We start from the raw sequence: 24,266 nt of genomic DNA, 5'->3' as shown, positions 1-24,266 counted from the left end.
ATTTCCATGAAAATTTCATTTTGCCGACCCGTTTTATAAAACAATGCACATTTTAAGATTCGTGATGTTAGTGATGATGCGAGCAACTCTCGGGCATTCACAATATCATGCAAAAGCACTCGGCGCAAGCGCCTCTTGCTTTCGCATAATTGTAAATACCCTCGAGTGTGCTGCATCGTCATAACACACTCATTAATGTGCATTAATTGTATACCATTATTATTCATTATTCTATAATAACTGAGAGGACATCAGCCTCCATCTTTGCAAATATTATTCACAAAGATCGAGTACTAAAATCTTAAGCTAGAAGTTTTATGTGATTGGCAGGAAAGAATTCCTCAAAAAGCGTTCAGAATCAAAATAGGTAGCCTGGCTTAGCAGGGGTAATATAGGAGCACCTTTAACCCCTTACTATATTAATACCCTATGTTACAATCATTAAGACAATAAGACATTAGGATGAAAGCTGATAGAATGTTCTATTTTATGGGGCGATGGCTACAAATTGTATCCATGATTTGCTTGGATCAGGTCGCAGGATTTTCAAGCGTGCTAAAACTCAAAAGAGTTGACACGTTTCTTTATTGTAGCAGTTGGAAGCACTTGACTTGCTGAGACATTGACACGTTGATGAAGCGAAAAATCAAAGACACTGTAACAAAAGCGTATATATCAAAACTCGCAAAAATTTCTTGGAATGACATCCTGCCCAGCACACTGTTCATACTTCGCGGGTGGGTCACCGCTTTGGGACTGATACTGACTTGGCAAAGAGTGCCATCATGGCTTTGTTCACATTGCCCCCTGTTTTCCGGAGTTCTGCCAGGACTAGGTCGCGAGGGTAGCCCATGTCAACAAGCTTTTTGACGTCTGCTTCTGGGAACATTCGAGTGGCGGTGCCAGCAGATGATGATGATGACGAATCGGAGGTTGCAGGTGATCCCAAGACCCTGCCTGAACTTAGGCTGGCACCAGAGCCAGTCGCCCCTGAAGTGGAAGGCCCACCTAAAGCACCAAAGGACAAAAATAACAAGGATCAAATGACATTTCACAACAGATGGGCATAATACAAATATCAATGTTGTATTAACTTTGCAAACATTGAAATTTAATTAATGTAGTTCCAGCAAACAATCATTTCATGTGCAAATCTTTCAAAATCCAAGGTCAACTGTTCTTAAATATGGTACATCAACATCTACATAAACCTAACAAGTGAAATCATGAAATCAATGCTGAAAACTATCACAATGAAAATCACTAACACAGATAAGCACATGTGGGATAGTGTATTATCATTACTTGGGAAAAGACCAGACACCTAGCTTGAATGCCACACCAAATTTGCCAATTTCTCAGCAATTACACATATCCTACCAGAATAATTTCGCACACATCTCTTTTCCATTTAATTTAATGGATTATGCTTGAGCTTATTTTGAATTATTACCACAACTGGCATATATGTAAAGCCTTTACAGTATAACTTGAAAACTACAACCCAAAAAGGCAGCAGTTTTAAAATTCAACAAGCTATATAAAAGCAAGAGGGGAAAAACTGTATGTACTCTTTCATTGTCTCTATGTACCTGATTCTGCTGCTGATTTAGCCAATGCTTCTGCTAGACTCCTATCTTCCGCTTCTCTCACGTCCATTGGCACACCTTGGCTGTTGCGGTCTACTACTGGTATATCTGCTTCGCTGAGGAATGGTGTCTCTGTCCCTGTGGTACCTATCACCAAACAGCTCCTCTTTAGATCTATACAGCACTGGAAGCAATAATAATTGACATGATTCATAATACATTGCATTTAAGGTCCCGTAGGACAAATGTTTACGATGAATTGCAAAGAACCGCACTGACTGGTTCCTGGTCAGTATTTTAACCCTTTGCGCGCTGATGTTGCAATTTTGCACATTCATACAAGTAAATTCAAATTGGATAATACAATAATATATAAAGTAATATGATAAAATGCAATAGTTCTTGAAGAACATCTATATGGTGCAATATAGAAATTTTGAATTAAAGAAAATAACATGGAAACAATTTCATTATCATCCCTCAATAATTAATTCAGCTTGCAAAGGGTTAAATAGAGTGCTCATGCAACAATGATTTTGATTGGTTATATCTAGCTTAGAGATTGATCATGTGGCTTATTTCTACAATTGATCATACACAATAATCAATGCAATCAATCATAGAAATAATTAGCAACTGGCGTGTCGTGGTCTAGTGGTTAAAATTCTTGTCTCTCAATGTGAGGGAAATGGGTTCAATTCCCAGCCATGGATTGTTTTCCATCAGCAAGAAATTTACCCACATTGTGCAGCACTCAACCCAGGGAAGGTAAAAGGGTACCGGCAACAAGTAATTCCTCAAAAAGCTGTGATCACCGGAATCGGTAGACTAGCTTAGCCGGGGAACATAGGAGCACCTAAGGTGTGGATACATGCACTATACAAGTCCTATTATTATTTATCAATCACTATTAGCCGTATGTTACCTGGCTCAGATCCCCTTCTTTAGATGAAATAAATAGAAGATGAATATTAAAACGAATGGGAGCAAATAAAAGCTGAACGTAGTTCAAGTGTCATATATGGACATGTCACAACTCAAGGTTGTGCAATTCAAACATAAATCAATCTAGAATAACACATAGCCAACACTTTCAATTTTGCATGCCAGCCAGTCAATGACCAATTTTCCCTTCATGATAAATATCAATGTTACTTTGTCAATTAATGCTTTATAGACATCTAAAGAAAATTCTGAAAAATGTCGATTCATGACAAACTGGGATGTAGTCGAGGTGAGTGATTTCAAGTCACGGGGTCGCTGGAGAAAGCTTCCTCCCCTCAACTTTGTACACATGACTCAGGCCAAGGCCAGCATATTGTGACCTTGATGCCGGCTTCGACTACATCCCTGCTGATACCATTCAGAACTGTTACCTGATGTCTTTTAAGCATGTCAAGACCAAGAAGCATGTCCATGGGTTGATCTTCAAGAATTGAGAATGATGACTGTAGGTAGACACCACCTATTTGAATCTGACCTGCAGAGAGAGAGAGAGAGAGAGGATAATAGGTAAGTTACAAGGATCACTTGATCTACACCTATTATGCCTACTTCCTAGTTGGTCCAACATGGTCTAATGCTAGTTCGTCTACATCAAGTTCATAACATAAATTGGTCTATGATCAGCTATCTGAGTCTGCCAATGACTACAGCATTAAAGCATTACAGAAAGAAGAGATGATATTGTTTCAAGGCCACCCCAAGAAAGAGTAGATTTGAATGAAGAGCCATTATAACTCTGGAAATTCCATCACAATCAGATGTAAAATAAGAAAGTTATGATACTTCAAAGTGTCACTATTTATATAAAGGTTTCAAGCAAATCCTTGTCGATATGAAAATTAAGGAACTTGTGATGTCACCTGGTCATTAGCCAATCAGAATCCCCACAATGACCCAATCAAACTAAGGAGTTATCAATCTTACCTAGATGTACCCTGCCGATGATTTTTTGGGTGCCGACCCCCTTGGCCACGCCCGCCCATCGTTTATCTACCAGTCTCATAATGTTACACCTCTCAGCACACGCTTGACTCATGATCGTCATCTGGGCTCCTGAAACAGTTGAACAAAACATTAACATTCCTTTATGAAAATAAAAATGCAGCTGGAACTGTTAAGACTCGAGTTTGGGCTTTTATCCAGGTTTGCACAAAGGATTTCTGTCATAGGTCTTGTAACTACTGTAGGTCCCACAGTCTGTGCAAATTACATACCATTTTTCACGTTCAGGTTACAAGTGATTTAGGGAGATTTTTCTTCTAATTTTTGGTATTTTCATACTCTATTTACATTACAAACCTACCAATGAAAAACACCCTGTTTTGTGTGTGTTCTTTTATATATTTTTTTGTATATCTTCTTACCTGAATCTACAAAAGCTTTCACAGGGTGACCATTGACCTTGCAATCGATGTAGAGCATTATGACCTGGCCAAAGCTCTCTGGTGCATGCTCCATGGCTGTCTCCATATTGGCTTCTACATTCTGCAGCCTGAATTAAATAAATGATATGATGTTAATGAAATCAGAAAATTAATTCTTTGAAACGTTTATTCTTCAATTGGCAATATCAGCATTTTCTTTATTTATTGAATTGATATTTGTGGGGCATAATGCCCCCCCCCCTTCTGATCTCGGCCAACGTTCGTGTGATCACACCGAAATTTGGCATGCACATTCTTTACCATATAAAGTATGAGCCAGTATAAAAAAAATCTGAAAATAATTATATTTTATTTATTATGAATAAAGTATGCAAATTTATTTGTGAAAACGTCACTAGCATATTTAACACCCATTCAACTTCAGATTTTCTTTTTTTTCCAGATATCATCTTTTCAATTAAATATAGAGGTTTCCACGAAGAAAATCGCGAAAGCCATTTGTTTTCCTATGTATTTCTTTGTTTTTAGAATTTCTTATGTATTTCTCTCTTTTTTCATCTTTTTGTTTTTCATTGGTTTTTGTCCAATGGAAATTATCACAGACCCTTTTACAACTACAGTAAATCCTAAATTAATTAAGCAGACCAATTAGAATGGAAAATAAGCACCCTTTTATGAATTTCATTTCCCATAGACTTTGTACACAAAGTATAAAAATTAGCCATTTTCGGCATGATATTGTCCCGTAAAAAGTCATGTGGCGTTGCGATGCTACATTGGTAATTTGATCTACAAAGTTGCGCGAGACTCCCCCAAAAAGTCATAAACTTTTGCGGCGCTATCTGTTTGCTTTTATCGGGCGAAGCATCGAGGGGGGGATGCCTTTTAGTCCCTTTTAGAGGTAATGGCTTCTCAAAGTATGTTCTTGTCCAGAATCATGATGAAGTGAACCTTTAAACTGATGTATGGAGAGAACCTGTGGGACTTACCTTATAGCTTCAGCTATCTTAGTTTGTGCACTGAGATCAAACGGATCGGCATTTAGTAAGAGAATCCGCTGTCTTTCACGCTCGGCTCTCTCCTTCCGCTGTCTATCAAGCACCTCTGTGAATTTTTCTGCATAAAATAAATGAGGAAACATGCAAATATTGACAAAGGTATTATACTACCCTAATCACAACTTCTGTACATTGCCATTCAGGGCTCGAATCAATCCAAAGCCACCCAAGGAAATAGCCTCTGATGACCTCAGAATGGCCTTGATAACCTTCCAAGTAATTGTTGACTGGAGGCCAAAATAAGCGCCCTTCTTGCCTGAAGCCTCAGTGCCCTGTGGGAATCCAAAGCATGTGTCCCATTGAAAAGTACATTTTACTATTGAAGCCCTTTTTTACTGGTCTTGGATGTCCCTTAAGTGAGCTCTACCTTCCCTTTCCTTGAAGTACCCTTTTAAAAAAAGGCCTTGTCCCTTTGAATTCTTAATTCGAGCCCCGCCATTGTCAGAACAAAATGGCCCAGTTTTTAAATTTGGTTCAATTTAATAAACTCTATTCTAAAGTTGTGGTTTAACTACTTGCATACATCGTCAATTATGGAACAGATCTCTAAAATTGCAAGTTCAATTTATGAACTCATTTGACAGAAAGACTGGAAATAAGAACTAAACGCAGCTTTCTTCACCATTAAAAGGAAAAGTAAAGAGCAAAGTAAGGATAAGAAACATAAAATGTCAACAAAATATTGAGATTGTCAACTTCCCATAACTTTGAACAAGAAAATAACAGGGATCAAAGAACCCAGTTGAAATGCAGTCAATGCTGGCCTGGACTCCAGAGGTTACATTTTGCTGGCCTTGTCCTTGGGCTGAAGAATGTATTAAACACTCTCAGGGAAATGGTTTCTTCAACTGCCTAGTGACTCAGAACTCTCACTTACTACATCCCTTCAGGACCCTGTCTTACAAAGAGTTACAATTGATCCTATCAACCGTAATTCCATGGAAATCCATTAGTGTCAAAATTCTTTCTACAGGAAATGTGCAAAATGTCCTTTGTAAATAAAGGAGAACACACTACACTGTCAAGAAATCAATGAATTCATGGATGTACATTCATATCCCTTCAGGGCCCTGTCTTACAAAGAGTTACAATTGATCCTATCAACCGTAATTCTATATGGAAATCCATCAGTGTCATAATTTCTTTCTACAGGAAATGTGCAAAATGTAAACAAAGGAGAAGACAACAAACTGTCAAGAAATCAATGAATTCATTGATCAATGTACATTCATATCTAGACAAAATTTTGAGCAAACATGCACTGTATACGTTGACTATGCTGGCTTTCCATAGTTGCAATTGATCTGATCAATCGCTACTCGTTGTAAGACAGGGCCCCAGGTCTGTGGTTTTAAAGGGGAACCTCACAACGAAGAAAAGTTTGTCAAAAAATAGCATAAACAATAATAAAAAATATTGCTGAAAGTTTGAGGAAAATCCATTCGAGATTAAGAGAGTTATTGAAATTTTTAGTTTTGGATTTGCAGTCAATGCTGGCCTAGACTCCAGAGGTTACATTTTGCTGGCCTTGTCCTTGGGCTGAAGAATGTATTAAACACTCTCAGGGAAATGGTTTCTTCAACTACCTAGTGACTCAGAACTCTCTTCACTTATTTTTGGATTTGTGACATTATATAAACAAGCACTGCCCCATATGTTACATGTATGTAATATAAAATGCATAAATCTCAATTTGTCAATGGTTCGTGATGACTTATTTCTATTTTCTGTCTAGGAATGGGTGTGAAATGATTTGTATATTGCTATACAATAAATACAGTAAAAACAATTTTTAGTATTCTGAGAAAAATGACATTTCATTCATTTCTTACTATACGATATGTAGTAAAGCTGCTCGCATACACGTATGTCACAAATCAAAAAAATTAAAATTCTAATAACTTTTTAATTCTTTTATCAAATTTTGATGGATTTTTTTAAAACCTTCGCCAATATTTTCAATTATTTTTATTATATTTTTTTCATTATTTACATTTTTACAATAAACTTTGTCAGGGTGAACATCCCCTTTAAGAATTTTACATCATTATACATAGTAGTCATTTCTATATTTACTGATTAATCACCAAAAGCACATTGTCAAAATACTGTGCTGTGTCTTTTTAGCGGGGATCCCACATTAAAGGTGCAACGAGTCTTTTCATTATGGCTTTCCCAATTATGAAATTTGATGATTGGTAATGAAAAACTGCTTGCAGGATTCCTTGCCTTTGACAAGGTGTCTAACGAACCTGCTCTCTAAACTTACGTAGATTGTTTTCATTTAGGGCTTCCGCTAAAGGTGGGTTGTTCTCTTTCAAAATAGCCACCTCAGCTGGGTTGGCCTTCAGCATCTCCATCAGTCTAGCTGGGTCCTCTTCAATGGGGCCTGGTCTTGGAACTGGTCTAGTGGATGGCCCAGCACCAGTTGGCCTAGGTCCTCTTGGAGAAGACCCAGGTACTCTGATATTGCTGAAGTCAGGAAGTCGAGCTGTGAGAGGAAATGAAGATGGAAAGTATAAGTTACAATAAATCTTAAGAAGAAAATTTCAAGGGCAAAATATCTAGGCTTACATTAAAATAACATTTGTGGAAAATGGAAAGGAAGTGCATTCAAATTCATCAATTGCAGATTAGTAAATAATTTTGATTTTTTTTTTCCAGCCCTGTAACACAAAGGTTAGATATTAATTGCCAAATGAAATGGCCCCCAGTTCAAGATCATTGTTGAATCCACATTTTTCTAATTAGACTGAAGAGGAAACAATGAGAGTTGCTCTTTCAAATTAGTGATTAATCACTTACCTTTGTGTTATGGGCCCTAGCTCTATTTTTTTCACATTGGGGCAATTTCTTTTATTTCAAGGGCTACTTTTTGCAAATATGCAGTAAAAAGCAAATATCATTGTTCTACCATATGTAGGATATTGATTTTCTAAATATCCTTCAATATGTTTTGTGGTCAATCAGGGGAAAAATTACAAGGGGGACGGGAGGGGTTTAGCCCCCAAACTGCTTTAAAAGAGCCCCGGCAAATAAAGAGCCCCGAATTCGCTGCAATGTTACAGCTCATCCAGTGTTGCAGATTCAGGCAGTTGTTTGACAAAAGTAGCCCCTGAGAATACAAAATATTTGTTTTTGCCTGCAAGAGAAGATGGTAGTATGGTAAGCAGTTTGGGAAGTGATGTGGGCAAAAATTGCCTCTCAAGTCTCATTCTTGTGTACTTTTTGTGTGTGGATTCCATGATATTTATGAAGAATGTCATGGGAAAATGGCCAATCACGGAGAATAGTTGTGAACATTCACAATATGACAACAACAACAAAAATAAACAGCTGAAATGGTTTAATAGACTGTTCATTTAATATTAAGACGTCCAATACTTACACCTCTATGTGAAGTGAAACCAATTATCAAAATAAAATTTATCTTTCAAATTGAACAGTAGAAAACTCAATTTTTCCATCACTTATTTATGGACTTAAAGTTTTATCACCCACTAGATTAAAAAAATATATTCTAATTTACTACTGAAAGTTAATAAACATAAAGAACCATGTATGATATTCCATGTGTTGGAGAGGGTTACATTTGGGTAATTAATACTGAGTTGAGTTCAACATGAAAACTTATTGACAAACACTTTTGATGACCAGTACATTTGCAAATGAATTGGTTCCTAACATGAATGTTATAGATTCTTCTACATCTGTAATAGAAATAGTTTTTGAGACCCTCAAAAAAGGTGCAGATATCTTTCGATGATAAGTTGATTTGTAAGTCGCCCTGCGTGGCTGACATGGTTTTTGGTGCTCTCTGAGCTGTGTATAATTTATACTGTTTCTCATTAATAATTGTACCAGATAGGTTTGTTATTTGCAAGGATACTTGTAGCCAAATTTGCAACTGAATCTTGCTTGTATTGATGAGATATTACTGGATGTTCTTGTACATGGTTTTGATTTGAGCTTGTAAATCTGTAAGCCATTTTGTACATGTGTGTTATATGTCCAGCTATCACCATTCAAGGTCGCTCAACTTGAACGGACAGTTTCTATCTATTGAATGCCTGCATTAGAAGCACAATGGAGCCATTGACACTGTGCCTATTCACTCTCACTGTGTTAGCTTTTCAAGTGTCAACTGCAAGTCTACCTTGTGAAATTGAATACAACACAGGACACCCAGCTAAGGAGATTCACTGTAAGTACTCAAAACTTCGAGTTTCTTATTACTACAATTCGTCTGCGACATTTCAGCTCAAGATACTTCAGTCTGGCGATGTTAGTCCTAATCCAGGACCAACTAGTGAATACATCACCAGATGTCGTAGTGTTCCTATTCAGCGGAACTCCGACGGAACTAGAGAGCGTATTAAGTACGACAGGTCGATTTTGCTTCGAAGCAATCCTGCATGGGCCCATTTGAATCCAATGACTTATAATTATGACTTGTCAAGGATTGTTAATAAAACTTCAAAGAACAGAGGAAAGGTTCATCCCGACGTATGGAGGAACATCAAGGAGTTAGGCATCCAGGCTCATCTTCGAGGAAAGAAAAGATCGAAAAAGAATACAGTCAGAACACAGACCGATAGCTACATCACATCTCTTGATCCATCTAGTTGTATTCCTTCACCTATACCGGTTGTTATAACAAGGCAAAGGAAACCAAAGTCTCTGGTTTCAAGAGAAATCAATTGTGATAATCTTAAGGCAGTCCCTATTGTATGTAGCTCTGTAGTACAATCCAATAATAATGTATGTCTATGGAATGCACATTCTATTCGTAACAAATCAACCGAGATAACAGAGTATGTACAAGAAAATGATGTTGATATGTTGTTTATTACCGAAACATGGTTAAGTGAAACAGATGATGTAGTGATTGGGGAGTGTACACCACCAGGTTATACATTCATAAGTTATCCCAGAATCTCTAGTACTCAAGGAGGTGGTATCAGCGTATTGTTCAAAACATCATTAAAAATGAAGAAGAAGAATGATGTATTCGTTTCTTCAACTTTTGAATTTGCCCATATTACAGATATCTCAGGCTCAGTTCATTTTATTGTCGTGTACAGACCCCCTCCTTCAACCGTGAACATGTTATCTCTGTCAGATTTCCTTGCAGAATTTGATGAATTTATCACAGAAACTTCTCTGATTCCAGGAAAGTTAATAATAATGGGCGATTTTAATGTACATTGGGAAAATGCATTAAAGAATGATGTCAAACACATTATGAATACTGTAAGCGCTGCTGGGCTGGTACAGCATGTCCAGGGCCCGACCCATATCCAAGGTCACACCTTAGATCTTATTTTTACTCGTGATGATGCTTTCTTATTTGATTGTCATACGCTAGAAATGTGTTCATCAGACCATTACATGATTCATTTCTCCTTAAGAAAGGAGAAGCCCAATCCTAGTTTGATTACAGAGACCTTGCGCAATTATCGCAAGTTAGACAAAGTAAGGTTCATGAATGCATTGGAATTAGTATCGTTAAGACCACATGATCATGATTGTGATGCACTTTTTAATTGGTATAGTGTTGAAATCACTAAAATTTTGGATGATCATGCACCACCCAAAACAAGAACCTGTGCTCCAAAGTCGCGCTCTCCCTGGTTCAATGAGTCTACACTTGTTGCCCGCCAGCACCGCCGTCAAGCGGAAAGAAAATGGCGCAAAACAAGGCTAGATTCGGACCGAAAACTATTTTTGGAGCAAAATGATAATCTTAACAAGGTTATTAGTGTAGCTAAAGTGAATTACTTCCAAGAGAAATTGAGTTCTTGTGATAGTAAGGAAGTTTATCGTATTATTTATTCTCTTCTGAATAAGAAGTCTGGTCATCTACCTATACATGACTCAGCATATACTTTGAGCTCACAATTTTCTCAATTTTTTGTGGAAAAGATAAGGAAGATTAGAGAAGAAATTGACGCTCTGAATGTTGTCCCTGACACTAGGTTTGTTGATTCAGTTGACGAAACTATTCCTCTCTTTGAAAGCTTTCAATCATATACTCAATCTGATGTGTCCAAGCTTATTATGAATTTCACTAACACATCCTGTATGTTAGATCCAATTCCGACATGGCTTCTAAGAGATAATCTTGTTCAGTTATTGCCATTAATCACCGACATAATTAATAACTCTTTATCTACAGGTAGTTTCCCTTTAGGAGCACATTCATCAAATGTTACGTTAGACCTCTGTTGAAAAAGCCGAACTTGGATAAAAATGAACTTTCAAACTACAGACCAGTTTCTAATCTCTCCTTCCTTGCTAAACCATTGAAAAAGCAGCTTGTTCACAACTAGTTCAACACATCGAAAGCAATAATATGTTTGATTATGTTCAATCTGCTTACAGGTCGCATCATAGCACAGAGTCGGCATTGGTTAAAGTTAAAAATGATATTATGTTTTCCCTTGACTGTAACAGAGTTGTTTTGATCGAACTTTTAGATTTATCTGCTGCTTTCGACACAATCGACCACAAAATTCTTTTATCTCGTCTTTACAGCAGAATAGGTGTGAGATCTACAGCTCTGTCATGGTTTGAGTCGTACCTCACAGGATGGTCCTCCAGAGTTAACATTACTGGTAAACTATCCAAACCCACTAACCTTGATTTTGGTCTTCCGCAAGGTTCGGTAGTAGGCCCTATCGGGTATTCTATATTAAGCCTGAGTCATATCGATTATTTTGAAAACTGGGGTTCGACAGCTCTAATTCGATCGAACATCGATGCATCGAATATTGAAGGCGGGGAAAATTTAGTCTTGTTTTTGCGTCGATGCGATGCGCTTTGCATATATATACGCACTGACGGTATGCGCTGGCGTTGGCCGGGTGAGCGTTGCACAAGCAGATGACAGAGCAAAGTTCGTTTGTATTTTCCATCACAAAACACACAAAAAAAAGCCGGGGACCAAAGCAGAATTCTCCCAAAATATCTTCAACAATGATATTTGCAGATGAAAACATATAAGTTTAAAATGAAACAATAATAAAGACATGAATCACGCAGAGTTGATCCGAATGATTTTCGGTCGACTAGGCATTCGCAGTCCATTCACCAGCCCCGTCCGCAGCTCCGTACACTCACTCTCCCGAAACGACAGGCGTGCTTGACGTCAGCGCCAGCAAACAAGTGCAATCAACGGAGAGCGCTGTAACTTGCCTGAGATTGTGTAGTTGGATCCATAATGAGCTCCAAATAAATTTATGTAATTTTCTCTGGATGGTCATTTGAATTGCTATTCAATGCTGATATAACGATTGTGAGGAAAGATTGTGGAATATGAGTTGTGACGATGTTCGAGAATTAATCCTGATAATGACAATCCAGTTTTTTAGACGCAATTGAGCATTCGATCAAAATAAATACGAATGTTTCGAATCGAGCCCTAAATTCATCTAAATTATTACGATTTAACAAGATTTTATGGTCATACTAAGAATATTGACGATGTCAGCAAAGTATGTTATGTTCATATGGAAGAAATAATACTGGGATTATTTCTATTGTTATTCCATCTCTGGACGTCTCCTCCAAGCTCCGAGAAAATAAGCACAATGCGCATGCGTGTTTGATGACGTATGACATATTTTCCCATTCATGAAATCAGAGCCCAAAGTTGGGCACAAACTAGCTTCAAATTGATGGGAAAAAATATCAAACGCAATTTTTTCTGTTTTGTCATGTAAAATGTTATTATATGGTGATATTACGACCTTGAACAGAGTTTTTGCATGTAGACAATGTTCGAGAATCAATCCTGACGTGATGATTATTTTTTAGACAAGTGCACTAGCTCGACTCAAGAAGTCAAGTCGATCGTCATGAGATGTCCCCCATTGAAAATTGAAACGAAATTCAAACGTTTCACATCAAGCTCTAAATTCATATTAATGATTATCATATGCAAATTATTGTTAAATATTACGATAAAATAATGTTCTATGGTCATGATTTTAATATTGTTCATGAAAGCAAGATTTATTTTACGTTGATCGCGTCATTTTCTGGTTTGATTAAAGAACAGTACTGCGCATGCACGATCGATGGCCATGACTTCCAATCATGAATTCATTGTGCGTGCATAAATTATCTCGGCATGAGCAGACGAGTGAGACTCGAACTATGATCGAAATAAACTTCAAATTAATGGTGAATACGTAGCATCATAATCACTTATTCGGTTTCATTTTGGGGGCAATAGAAATCAAGTAAGTAGTAGTAAAGTTGGACATTAGACATTACTGATATTTTGATGATTGATTGTGTAAACCAAACGAATCGGCCGGCCGACGTTTTTTTTTTTTCGATGCACCGATTTTGCAAAATCTGCACCGGTGTTCGATGACATCGATCGAACACCGATTTTAAAATCGATTCGACTCAGGCTTATTCTATATACACCCTACCAGTTGGTAATATTATTACACATCATTGTATCAACTACCATCTTTATGCCGATGACACCCAATTGTATATTTCATTTAATCCGAAAATCCCAGGAGATTTAGTTGTCGCTCTGTTTCGACTTCAGAACTGTATCTCAGATATTAGAAACTGGATGACAGTTAATAAATTAAAGTTGAATGACTCAAAAACAGAATTCTTCATAGCGGCCTCTCCACACAGTCTACGCAATCTGCCAGATCTGAAGTTAACAGTCAGCGATATATCCATAAGCCCTTCAGTTACTGTTAAAAATCTTGGTGTAATTTTTGATAGAGAAATGTCAATGGTTGACCGTGTTTCTCAAATATGCACTACTGTAACTTTTCATTTAAGGAATATTTCTCGAATTAGAAGATATATTACTCAATCTGCCTGTAACAATGCAATTCGTTCTCTAGTTCTGTCCCGTTTAGATTACTGCAATGGTCTTCTCTCTAACATTCCTGTTACTCAAGTAGATCGCATTCAAAGGCTTCAAAATTGGGCAGCTCGAATAATTTATCAAGTAACAAGATTTCACTTCTCTAAACCACTCCTTGAATCCTTACACTGGCTTCCCATACGACATCGTATAGTTTTTAAAGGGGAATCCAACCCAAATAAAAAATTGTTTTTATAAGGAAAAGAAAAATCAGACAAGTTGATAGGTGAAAGTTTGAACAATATTGGACAAACATCAAGAAAGTTATGAATTTTTAAAAGTTGTAAATATTGGTAATCACTATACCCATGGAGACTTCAAATTGGCCGCATATGGGATGTCATAGTGATGTAAGGCAAGGACTATTCCTCCATGTACTCCAATACATATTTTGGCTAAAATGTCATTTTTCCCAAAAGTTTTATTTCAAATTATATTTTTCTTTCATGAGGACATAAAACAATATACTACCTGGGTTATATTTAGATTACTGCCCCAGGGGAATGGGTACTTAAGAGAAAACCACAAATCCCTGATAATAAAGTACATGGCCTATGAGAAAGTTGTCCTTGCCCCTTGTCATAATTTACTTACTGAGTTGCCAATTTGAAATCTACATAGTATTAGTGATCTGAATTTTAAAGCAGCTATAACTTTCTTATTTCTTGTCCAATTTCTTTCAAACTTTCACCATTCCGTTTAATTTATTTTTCTCCTTCCCGACACAACATTTTATGGCCAAGGCTGGATTCCCCTTTAAGTTACTTTTGTTAGTTTTTAAGTCTCTCAATAAGCAGGCACCTTTATATCTGCGTGATTGTTTGACCCTATACACCCCTCGCAGGAATGTACGAGCCTCCAGTGACCCATTCCGTCTCACATATAAAATCACTAAGAAACTGGCTGGAGATAGGACTTTTACCATAACCGCTTCAAAATATTGGAATCGCTTACCTTTTACTCTTAGACAATCACCATCTGTTCCTTCATTTAAAAAGGGACTTAAAACCTTTCTTTTTTCCAATCCAGATTTTTAGGATTGTACGTTTTCATTTGTATAGTTGTAATAATCTCCTTTTCTTCTTGTAAGCGCTTTGGGCCATTCTGGGAAAAGCGCAGTATATAAATAATAATAATAATAATAAGTGAAATTTCATTAATTTGAGAAAAAAATCTTTAACTATGTTTAAAAAAAGAGCAAGTCCTGATTCCGCAACATCTAAAGCTCATCATCTGAAACAGAACAAATAAAACCCAGGGAAAATATATTTGGGGTGGATAGAACAATTTAAATAAAAATTTGTGAACCATAACAAAAAAGTGATTATGTCTTGCCTTGTGATTGCGGATTCTGCGGTGGCATCGTCGGCAACGGCTGGAGGAGGAGGACTTCACCGTCGGATACGCCGTAAGCACTCAGAGTCTTCTTCATGTCCAGCATGGGTCTTCCGTTGAAGAGGATGACACACTCACTTGCCGACAGCCCTAACTCCATCTCCACCAAGACTTTAAAGTTCTCCAACTCTATCTCCGGACTCACCTCCAGACTTATGAGGGCATTATCCAAGTTGGCAACACTCACCTTCATTTTTGTTTTTTACTAAAATAATTGTTGGAACTAGGGTGCAAAGTCTGTGAACAAAAAAAAAATACTGTCACTGCAAAATAAAAAAAAAATACATGTAGGAACACAATAAACTTAAAATAACTTGCCTTTTCACTTTTGTTTTAAGGACAGTTTGTAACAATGCCTTAGGCACTATTGGATCAAAGTTTGGCAATTCAATAAAAAAAAATCAACATTTTTGTACATCTAGCCACCATTTTTCTAAAGTCTTGCTTCACTTCATAAACTGACCAAGTCGGTCCTTTGAGAACATTACAGACTTTCAAAAGAACAAGAAATCCGAGACAGAAAATTTCATGAAGTCCCACATAAAGGGTGTCAGGCATATATACAAAAGTCAATGTTTACAACTATTTTACTTACTATAGACCCCCTGGACATTTTACAATAAATACATCCAAACATTTCTCGATCCTTATAATGTACTCACTCACCCATCAATGGGATCTTTATTAAGAAAAAAATCCATTTAAGCACGAGTTAACCCATCCAATGGATGTGTATATTGTATTACCAGTTGTGAGAATTATGGTTTCTATTCGCAATAGTCTGTTCCCTCGCTTTATCTTCCTGAACCTTGTATAGCTCTGACTACCTTTTTTTTATTTATTTGATCCCCCTGCTCTCTCACTATCTCATACACTCCACCTTGTTTTATCTTTCCTGAGTACCACTCCCTCTCTTAATTTAAATAATTTTCGCCCAACTCTCTTTCTTGATCATTCGTTTTTTTTCCCCTCTCTATTTATTTTTCTTTTGTAAGTCCACATTCTGTTGATACTCAATATTTAATTGTAATACATATTTGGAATTTGTTACAGGCCACATATTGTGTAAGCATTGTAACTACAATTTAGAATTTCTGCTATTGTAATGTTTTGTATTTTAATCATTTTATACAGTACTCTGTAAATCATTTGTACATGTTCATCTGTTTGCTCGAGATTACAATGATGAATAAATACCATTATTATTATTATACAGTGCGTCCCAGAAAAAACGAAACCGAGATTTAGCGATCATTTATCATTACTTAATCATAAATAAAATAGACAAATGACCTACCAATTTAAAGCTGAGAATCTCCTCTTTCATGTGATATCACTTAGATTATTTTTCATTCACGCATGAGTGAGCAAATACAATTTAAAGAAAGGATATCAAAAACTCATTTGGCGGGGGGTATCTGGGTTTCAAAAGGAAAACCACATTTTTGAAAAGTTCAATATCTCTTCTTTAATTTGATACCTAAATTACAGAAAATGGTCAAGAAATAACAAAGTTCTGGTCATTTGAATTAAGGCTTGAATTTCAATAATTTCATGAAATGAAGAAGTTCTCCAGGCTGGCTTTCAAACTCACTCGACACTCTGTTTTGTTGACGATCAGCCATGCATTAAATGTTTTGTTCACCATGCGAAAGCTTCTGTGGGAAACCGGTGAAAACACGTTTATCTCATGAATTTATGGAAATACAAGCCTTATTTCAAATGACCAGAACTTTTTTATTTCTTGACCATTTTCTATAATTGAGGTACCAAATTAAAGAGCAGATATTGAACTTGTCAGAAATGTGGTTTTCTTTTTGAAACCCTGATACCCCCCGCCAAATGACCTTTCGGTATCCTTTCTTCAAATTGTTTTTGCTCACTCATGCGTGAATAAGAAGTAACCTAAGTAATATCAGATGAAAGAGGAGATTTTAAGCTTTAAATTGGTAGGTCATTTGTCTATTCTATTTATGATTAAGTTATGATAAATGATCGCTAAATCTCGGTTTCGTTTATTCTGGGACGCAGTGTATATTTTATGGAATTGCCTAGTTACTAAATATTGTGCCAACTTTGCTTTCCATTGCTAATTACCATCTGTGCAAATAACTTCTTCATTTTTGTTTAACTTATCTTCGACAAAATCAGCTAAATTCAAGTTCACCCTGTCTTCTATTTTGTTATGAATTATGATAGCAATACTTTGTGACATATTTGAATTTGCAATGTTTTGTTGTCTTTTGTGAATGGAAAATAAATAAATGCGACAATACAAAATGACATGATAGCATTGATTAGTGGCCAAAACTCTCATGGACTTCATGGAGGGTACAATAAGATAGAAATTACTGTGATATTAACTTTGAAACAACAGGGCCCTAAATTCAAAATAAAAAGCAAGTCAGGATATAATCGGAAGAGCTAAGGCACTTGTACCCGTTTCATTATGACTGCGCCATGTGAATTATATTTTCCCATGACATATAATATGCTTATCCTCACAAGTAGGCTTATTTGGGAAAAAATAGGGAAAATCTGAAGAAGAAAAATGTACCAAAAAAATGACGAGTTGTCCAGTTTTGAAGCATAAGCATGTTTGCCAATTTGAGGATCCCCTAGAAAACTTCCATAATGCTTTATTCTGTGAACTGTTTTTGAGCAAATTAGAATGAACTTTGGTACTGATCCTTAATTTCATTCTTTCTTCTCAGATTCGGTCCGTATCTCTCCTTGCATTATGGTTTCATTTCCCACCCTGGCTTAGCCTAAATAGGCTTCCACTCTTTTCCTTCTCCAGCCTATTCCTTTACTTTCCTTTAATATCTCCATATCATTCTTGAGACCTAATAATATTCAATTTCTCATACATTTTTCTTTTGTCCATTTCTAAGCCCTTGTTTTTGGTTTTACCCTCTCCTCTCCTTCTGTGGTGTAGTACGCATGTCTGTGCAACTCTAAGCTACATTGTGAGCAAGTAGCAGACAATGCATGGATCAATATAAAAAGTGCAAGCGATAGTGCCCTTGGAAAGAGCGCCAGCTACGGTAGTGGACCGATAAGAGCAGTTGCTTCTCATGGCTTCGGATCAAGCAGACGTACCCCTGGAATCGTCGTAAATCCTGGACCTAGTAATCCGGATGTTTTAGATAGATATTTGGGCAGCGTGTGTTCGAGTTATCACCATCTGGTCAACCTTTGGCACATTTTGGGGAGTTTGGAGCTTCAGAAAGAACCATATTTTCATTGTACTTTTTCATCGTGCACTTTCATATTTTGCGGTAGTGCATTACATAATACATGGGCCCATGACTCTTTCTCGGCTGTGTTATAGCCGAGGACATTGACTTTCACGCACGTGTACGTCATCGCCGTACAGACTGTAGTGTGTATCTTTCGCGTACGTCCGTCCGTCCACGGAGCTGAGCCACTGCGCGGTCGGTTGGCCGTAACGCTCCCACCCTGGATCGACTGTGCGGAGCTGAGCCCTCAAGTTTTCAACTCGGACTTTGCTTCTGAGCCTCCACTTCGCGCACCCCAGTCCTGCCGGCGTGCCTCCCATCACATCGATCCCATCCTTTCCCCGCGTAAGCCTAGAGCAAGTCGGTACTTAACAACTCTGTCAGCCATTGGACTTGCTCGAAGCCTTTTCTCCCCAATATCCAGGTAAGACTCAGTTATCTGAGAACTTACTTCTTAATGCACTCTGCTCACACATAAATTCTTAGTTAAAGAGACTTAGGCTAATATTGTAATGATGGTTGCCGACTGATCAGTCATGTCAGTGCAACATATGATTATGATTCCTTTTCTATTCTTGTAAAATATAAACACTTATTGTAGACTTAGCCCAAACTGCGGTCTACGTACAAAACAGTGGGTTAGACTGTTAGTTAAAGTATACTCTGTTTTGACTATTGTTTGTCTTAACATGATTAGGCATTTTCCTTTTCTGCCAGATGCCCACTTAATTTTCTTTTTATTTTAATCTGCATTCTTCTACTTCCTCATCTAATGACTGACATTCACATATTGATAAGGCCTAATAATAATCTCCATGTAATTCTCATTTCATTCATCGCATCACCTTTGCTCATTTTCCCTTCTTATTCTCTCCTGCTCAATTCTCATTCATCTTTTTCCATGATTAAGTAAACATAATCTGGGGCTTTATTCTGAAAATTGTCTTGAGAAATATTCTTATATCTTCAGAGTTACAATAAAATCCGTATTCTGAAAATTCTTAGCAAATTTTTTTTGCTTAGTGCACAAGCATATAACTTATATAAGCGTCGCCGTCAGGGGCAAAAAAAAAACGCCATATAAAAATCTAGAAAAGAATAACCGTCGTTCCTGGGGATTTATTCAACAATCTCTGACATTTTACTAAAGTATCATCCCCATTCACCAACGGTAATGTGTTAGTGCGAGCCTGCATGTGAATCATTTCTTCTGATTTCGGTGTCCGGGTTTATAGATTTTTTTTTTCAATTCTAAATGACATTATATCATCTTGAACGAATGCCCACTATCCATTATTTCAGAGATGCCAAGTTCAAAGACCAGCTATGCGTGAGATTTCCTGTGAATCTGAGTGAGATCACAGACGTTGTGTACAATGTATATGGGGATAGGCTGTGATAGTTGCGTGAGACAGAGATTTGAGGGGATGAACAAGAGTCCAAAATGCTTGAGTCTCACGCATAATGCATGAGACTTGGTAGCTCTGTTGTTACTTCTACTCCAAATGTAATAAATATTGAAATTATACGTTGCCGATATTTAATTCTTAATTTTTTTTATTCTTCTGCCGGAGATGAAAAAAGGCAGCTGTGTGTTTCTGCAATCTACGTTCAATGAATTGTGCTTTTAAAGGGGATCACAGCTTTCTTTTAATTTTCGATATCCTGGCGAATCAATGCGAGCGACAAGTTCCGAATACACACACGTAGATTACATAAATAAAAACAGAGAGAAAACAGAAAAAAATAGAGATAAAAACAGGGGACATCCTGACGATTACATTTTATTTACAATTTTTCAGACAGTCAGAATACCAAATTTTCAGAGACTTTTAGCATGTTTAAGTGAGCTGTTTATCTTGCCGAGTTACTTACAAGAAAAGTAAAGAGAAATTTCAGAATACCATCCCACAAACATAGAGTCAAATATCAACACACTCTCACGCAATACACTCACTCAGTCAAGTCTCAATTCCAGCTGATTCATTCTCATTCGCAATGATTCAGCACACGGCACACACATCTCAAGTCCAAGCCGCAAGCATTCATGATCAAGGCAGCAACGACTCCGAGTCCAACAAAATTACAAAAGCTACTTTAAGTTTGACTACAGTAAAATCCCAATCAGATCTTATCACATGTAAAAATAACAGGCCAAAAAGGCATGACCTTAAATTTTCTTGTCCCATACACAGTCACAAATATGTAAAATTAAAACAAAAGAAACTACCTTACCAAAAGATGTTGTTTGGAAGGGAACACAAGCGCACGAATTTGAGCGACCAATAGAAAGTGCAGTGAATATACGCAAAGGATATACGGAACAAAAATAAGAAATCATTACCTACGGTGTCTTCAAAAGAACAAATTAAGGCCGATTCTTGGAGGGTGGATTGGTCCTCTGTCATGCACAGGCCCTCATTTTAATACTTTCAATAAATAAAATTAGATAAGATTAAAAAATAGTTCCTCGTTTTATCTGTCTTGAGGTTGAAGTGCTGCTTCAAGATAATTGAAGATAAATGCACTGCATTTGTATATGCATGTGGAGCCTAGTTTCTTTTGTGCAGAATGATGCTTGCAGTCCAAATAAAAAGGAATAAAAACACTTCAGATGATTTGCTGTTTTATAAATTATCCCCCAAAACAGCAACAAACCAGGTGGTTCTTTACTAAGTGGTGATGCAACCATGGACCCGGGGGCCACTTACATTGGCGAGTGGATACCATGCGCGACCAAAAAAACACGTAAAAAGGATGTCTTTTTCACGATAGGGCACGTTACGTACGTAACGTGATAAGGGTGTCAAAATCACAAAAATAATGGAAAAAAGGGTATCTATTTCACTAGGAAAATTACGTGTTTAGGGTCTAATTTGAGGAGATGATAAAACAAAATTCAAATGTTGAAAGGATGTCCTTTTTGCCCCAGCACTACGTGTTTAGAGTCCGATTTGCGCGAGGTGTAAAAAGTGGGGTCGTACTAAACCAAATAAGGTAAAGCCGACAACCGAAGGACCCGTAACAATAAAACATTCCTGTACTTGTTTAGGGGTTTATTTCAGGGAAGTTTGCCAAGAGTCGTTTTGTTTCCAATACTTGTTAAGGGTAGGGTTCCACATGCCAATACTTGTTAAGGGGTGCATTTTCAGAATATGGAAATTACGTGTTTAGGGTGCTTTTCGAGACCTCATGGTCGCGCATGGTATCCACTTGTGAATGGAAGTGGCCCCCCGGGACCATGGACCACAATGCAACCAGCTGTATTGTAAGCCCTGGCATATGGATTTTAAAGTGATTGCCCTATATCCAACCCAAATAAAAACATGTTTTTATAAGAAAAAGAAAAATCAGACAAGTTGATAGGTGAAAGTTTGAACAGTATTGGACAAATAACAAGAAAGTTATGATTTTTTAAAAGTTGTAAATATTAGTAATCACTATACCTATGGAGACTTCAAATTGGCCGCTTATGTGATGTCATAGTGATGTAAGGCAAGGACTACTCTGCATGTACTTCAATACATATTATGGCTAAAATGTCATTTTCCCCAAAAGTTTTATTTCAAATTGTTTTTTTCTTTCATGAGGACATTAAACAATATACTACCTGGGTTATATTTGGATTACTGCCCCAGGGGAATGGGTAATTAGAAGAAAACCACAAATCCCTGATAATAAAGTACATGGCCTATGGGAAAGTTGTCCTTGCCCCTTGTCCGGTGGCGTAGCTAGGATTTTTTTCCTGGGGGGTCCTTGCTTTTTCAGGGGGGGCACTGGCCATTTTTTCCGATGTGTATGTATCACAAGGGCGGATCCGACTTTCGCCAAAGGGGACGGGGTCCAAAATTATCTTCACCTATATTTTCCCCGATCAGTCACTTTTTAGTTTTATTCTTATAAAACAAAATAAACATGAAAAAATCTCATAGACCTTATAAAATAAAAGTGCGAGCGCGAAGCGCGAGCGATTTTTTTTTTCACTTTCATGTATTTTGTCCCGAAAATTTAATATTCTAGGCAATGTGATCCTGAACAAGATTCATATGGAACTAGATGGTAACTGCGAACGCCAAGCATGAGCAAAAATATGTATTAACTGTTCTAGCATTATCTAAAAGGGACCTGTTAAGGACTACTTACAGTTACCCACGAAGACGGTATATATATTTCAATAATGCGAGCGCGAAGCGCAAGCAAATTTTTTTGACATTCCGACATAAAAAATTGTAATTCTAAGCACTTTTTGTATTAATAAATCGGATAGGTATGTAACTAAACAATTGATGCGAGCGAGAAGCGCGAGAAGAAGAAAATTGAGATTTTAGACCTAAAAGCAGGACATTCTATTCATATTTTGTAAATCATTAATATGAGATAGTTATTTGGGTATCCTTAATAATGCGATCGTGAAGCGTGAGCAGACAATTATTGATATTCTGATGTGAAAATTGATAATTTAAGTACATTTTGAATAAACAACATGCAGGCTATCGCGCATGTTTTAGATTTAGACATAGAATCTGGGCATTCTGAATACATTTGCTTAACGGAACATTATGGAATACACGTAGACAATATGAACTCGGCAAATCAATCAATGTGACAACGCAGCGTGAGCTTAAAATGCTGATATGTAGACCATAAAACAGACATTTTACAGAGCACTTAAATTTGTAAATGAAAATATAATGAAAGCTCGATATCCGAGCTAAAATATGTTTTGTATATTAACTTCAAAACTTGCTCCAAATCAGCCTATTGAGCAAGATATGAATCTTATCGAACAGGCAATCCTGGCGCGAAGCGCAAGCAAAAATTAACATTAACAATATGAAAGATTTTTTTTTGCAATTCTTCCCCTCACATTATTTCATTTACTCGTCTTCCTCTTATTTTTCTCCTTTAGTTTCTTCTGTCTTTCTTCTTTTCCTTTTTTCTTTTCTTCTTTCTCCCATTTTTTTTTTGCTCTACCAATTTTTTTCTGGGGGGGCACGTACCCCCCCTGGCCCCCCGTAGCTACTCCACTGCCCTTGTCATAATTTATTACCCAGTTGCCAATTTGATATCTACATGGTATTAGTGATTTCAATTTTAAAGCAGCTATAACTTTCTTATTGTTTGTCCGATTTCTTTCAAACTTTCACCATTCTGTTTAATTCATTTTTCTCCTTCCCAACACAACATTCTATGGCCAAGGCTGGATTCCCCTTTAAAACAAAACGTTTCCCGTCCCTGCGAAGGTTCGCATAAGTTGATTGGTGAGATGTTTGCTCTTCATGAATTCCTAAATCAGTCCTTCAAATATAAATTTTTCTGATCTCAATATAAAAAATGTTCAACTCTCTATCTATCTAAAAAGGTTTTTTTTATATCTCATCAAATTCAAGTCAAAAGAAGGCATCTCTTGCGTCTAGTACCCTTATCAATGATTCAATTGAATTGCTGTGATTAAAACTAATTGTTTTTAAAAGAAATGATCAGCTTAAAGATTTGAAATATAAGATTGAAAAATTTGAATTCCTCTTACCGCGCGAAGCGCGGAAGCTAACGTTTTTATAAATATTGACAATTCCTTCCCGCAAATGGCGTTGCAGCTCTAAAACTTTTACCTGTTATAATTTTGACATTTCTTAAACTATTAACTCGATTAAGAAGAAAAACAATCTTAAAATGTGAGCTCTCGA

General features: G+C 36.9%; 1 protein-coding gene across 1 annotated transcript; it reads right to left on the bottom strand.

Annotated features, from left to right (window-relative positions):
- Positions 1-214: 214 nt before the first annotated feature.
- On the bottom strand, positions 215-20,878 carry LOC121427432 (protein DDI1 homolog 2-like). The gene is made up of 9 exons (XM_041623824.1): positions 20,815-20,878; positions 15,278-15,574; positions 7,307-7,528; positions 4,969-5,095; positions 3,959-4,086; positions 3,519-3,647; positions 2,966-3,069; positions 1,593-1,773; positions 215-1,008 (listed from the first exon to the last, which is right to left on the bottom strand). Exons 2-9 carry the CDS (start codon positions 15,528-15,530, stop codon positions 743-745), a joined length of 1,410 nt encoding a protein of 469 aa, XP_041479758.1. The 5' UTR covers positions 15,531-15,574; positions 20,815-20,878; the 3' UTR covers positions 215-742.
- Positions 20,879-24,266: the final 3,388 nt, after the last annotated feature.

Source organism: Lytechinus variegatus, chromosome 14 (assembly GCF_018143015.1).
Source record: "Lytechinus variegatus isolate NC3 chromosome 14, Lvar_3.0, whole genome shotgun sequence".
Classification (NCBI taxonomy): domain Eukaryota; kingdom Metazoa; phylum Echinodermata; class Echinoidea; order Temnopleuroida; family Toxopneustidae; genus Lytechinus; species Lytechinus variegatus.
Note: the sequence above shows the minus strand (reverse complement) of the source record. Positions and strands in the feature narration are given on the sequence as shown.

Coding starts and splice junctions, on each gene's coding strand:
- LOC121427432 (XM_041623824.1), bottom strand. CDS start 15,530: ATGAAGGTGAGTGTTGCCAACTTGGATAATGCCCTCATAAGTCTGGAG. Junction 3,648..3,958: donor GAAAGCTTTTGTAGATTCAG/GTAAGAAGATAT, acceptor CAACTGTTTCAG/GAGCCCAGATGACGATCATG. Junction 3,070..3,518: donor CATCGGCAGGGTACATCTAG/GTAAGATTGATA, acceptor CTCTCTCTGCAG/GTCAGATTCAAATAGGTGGT.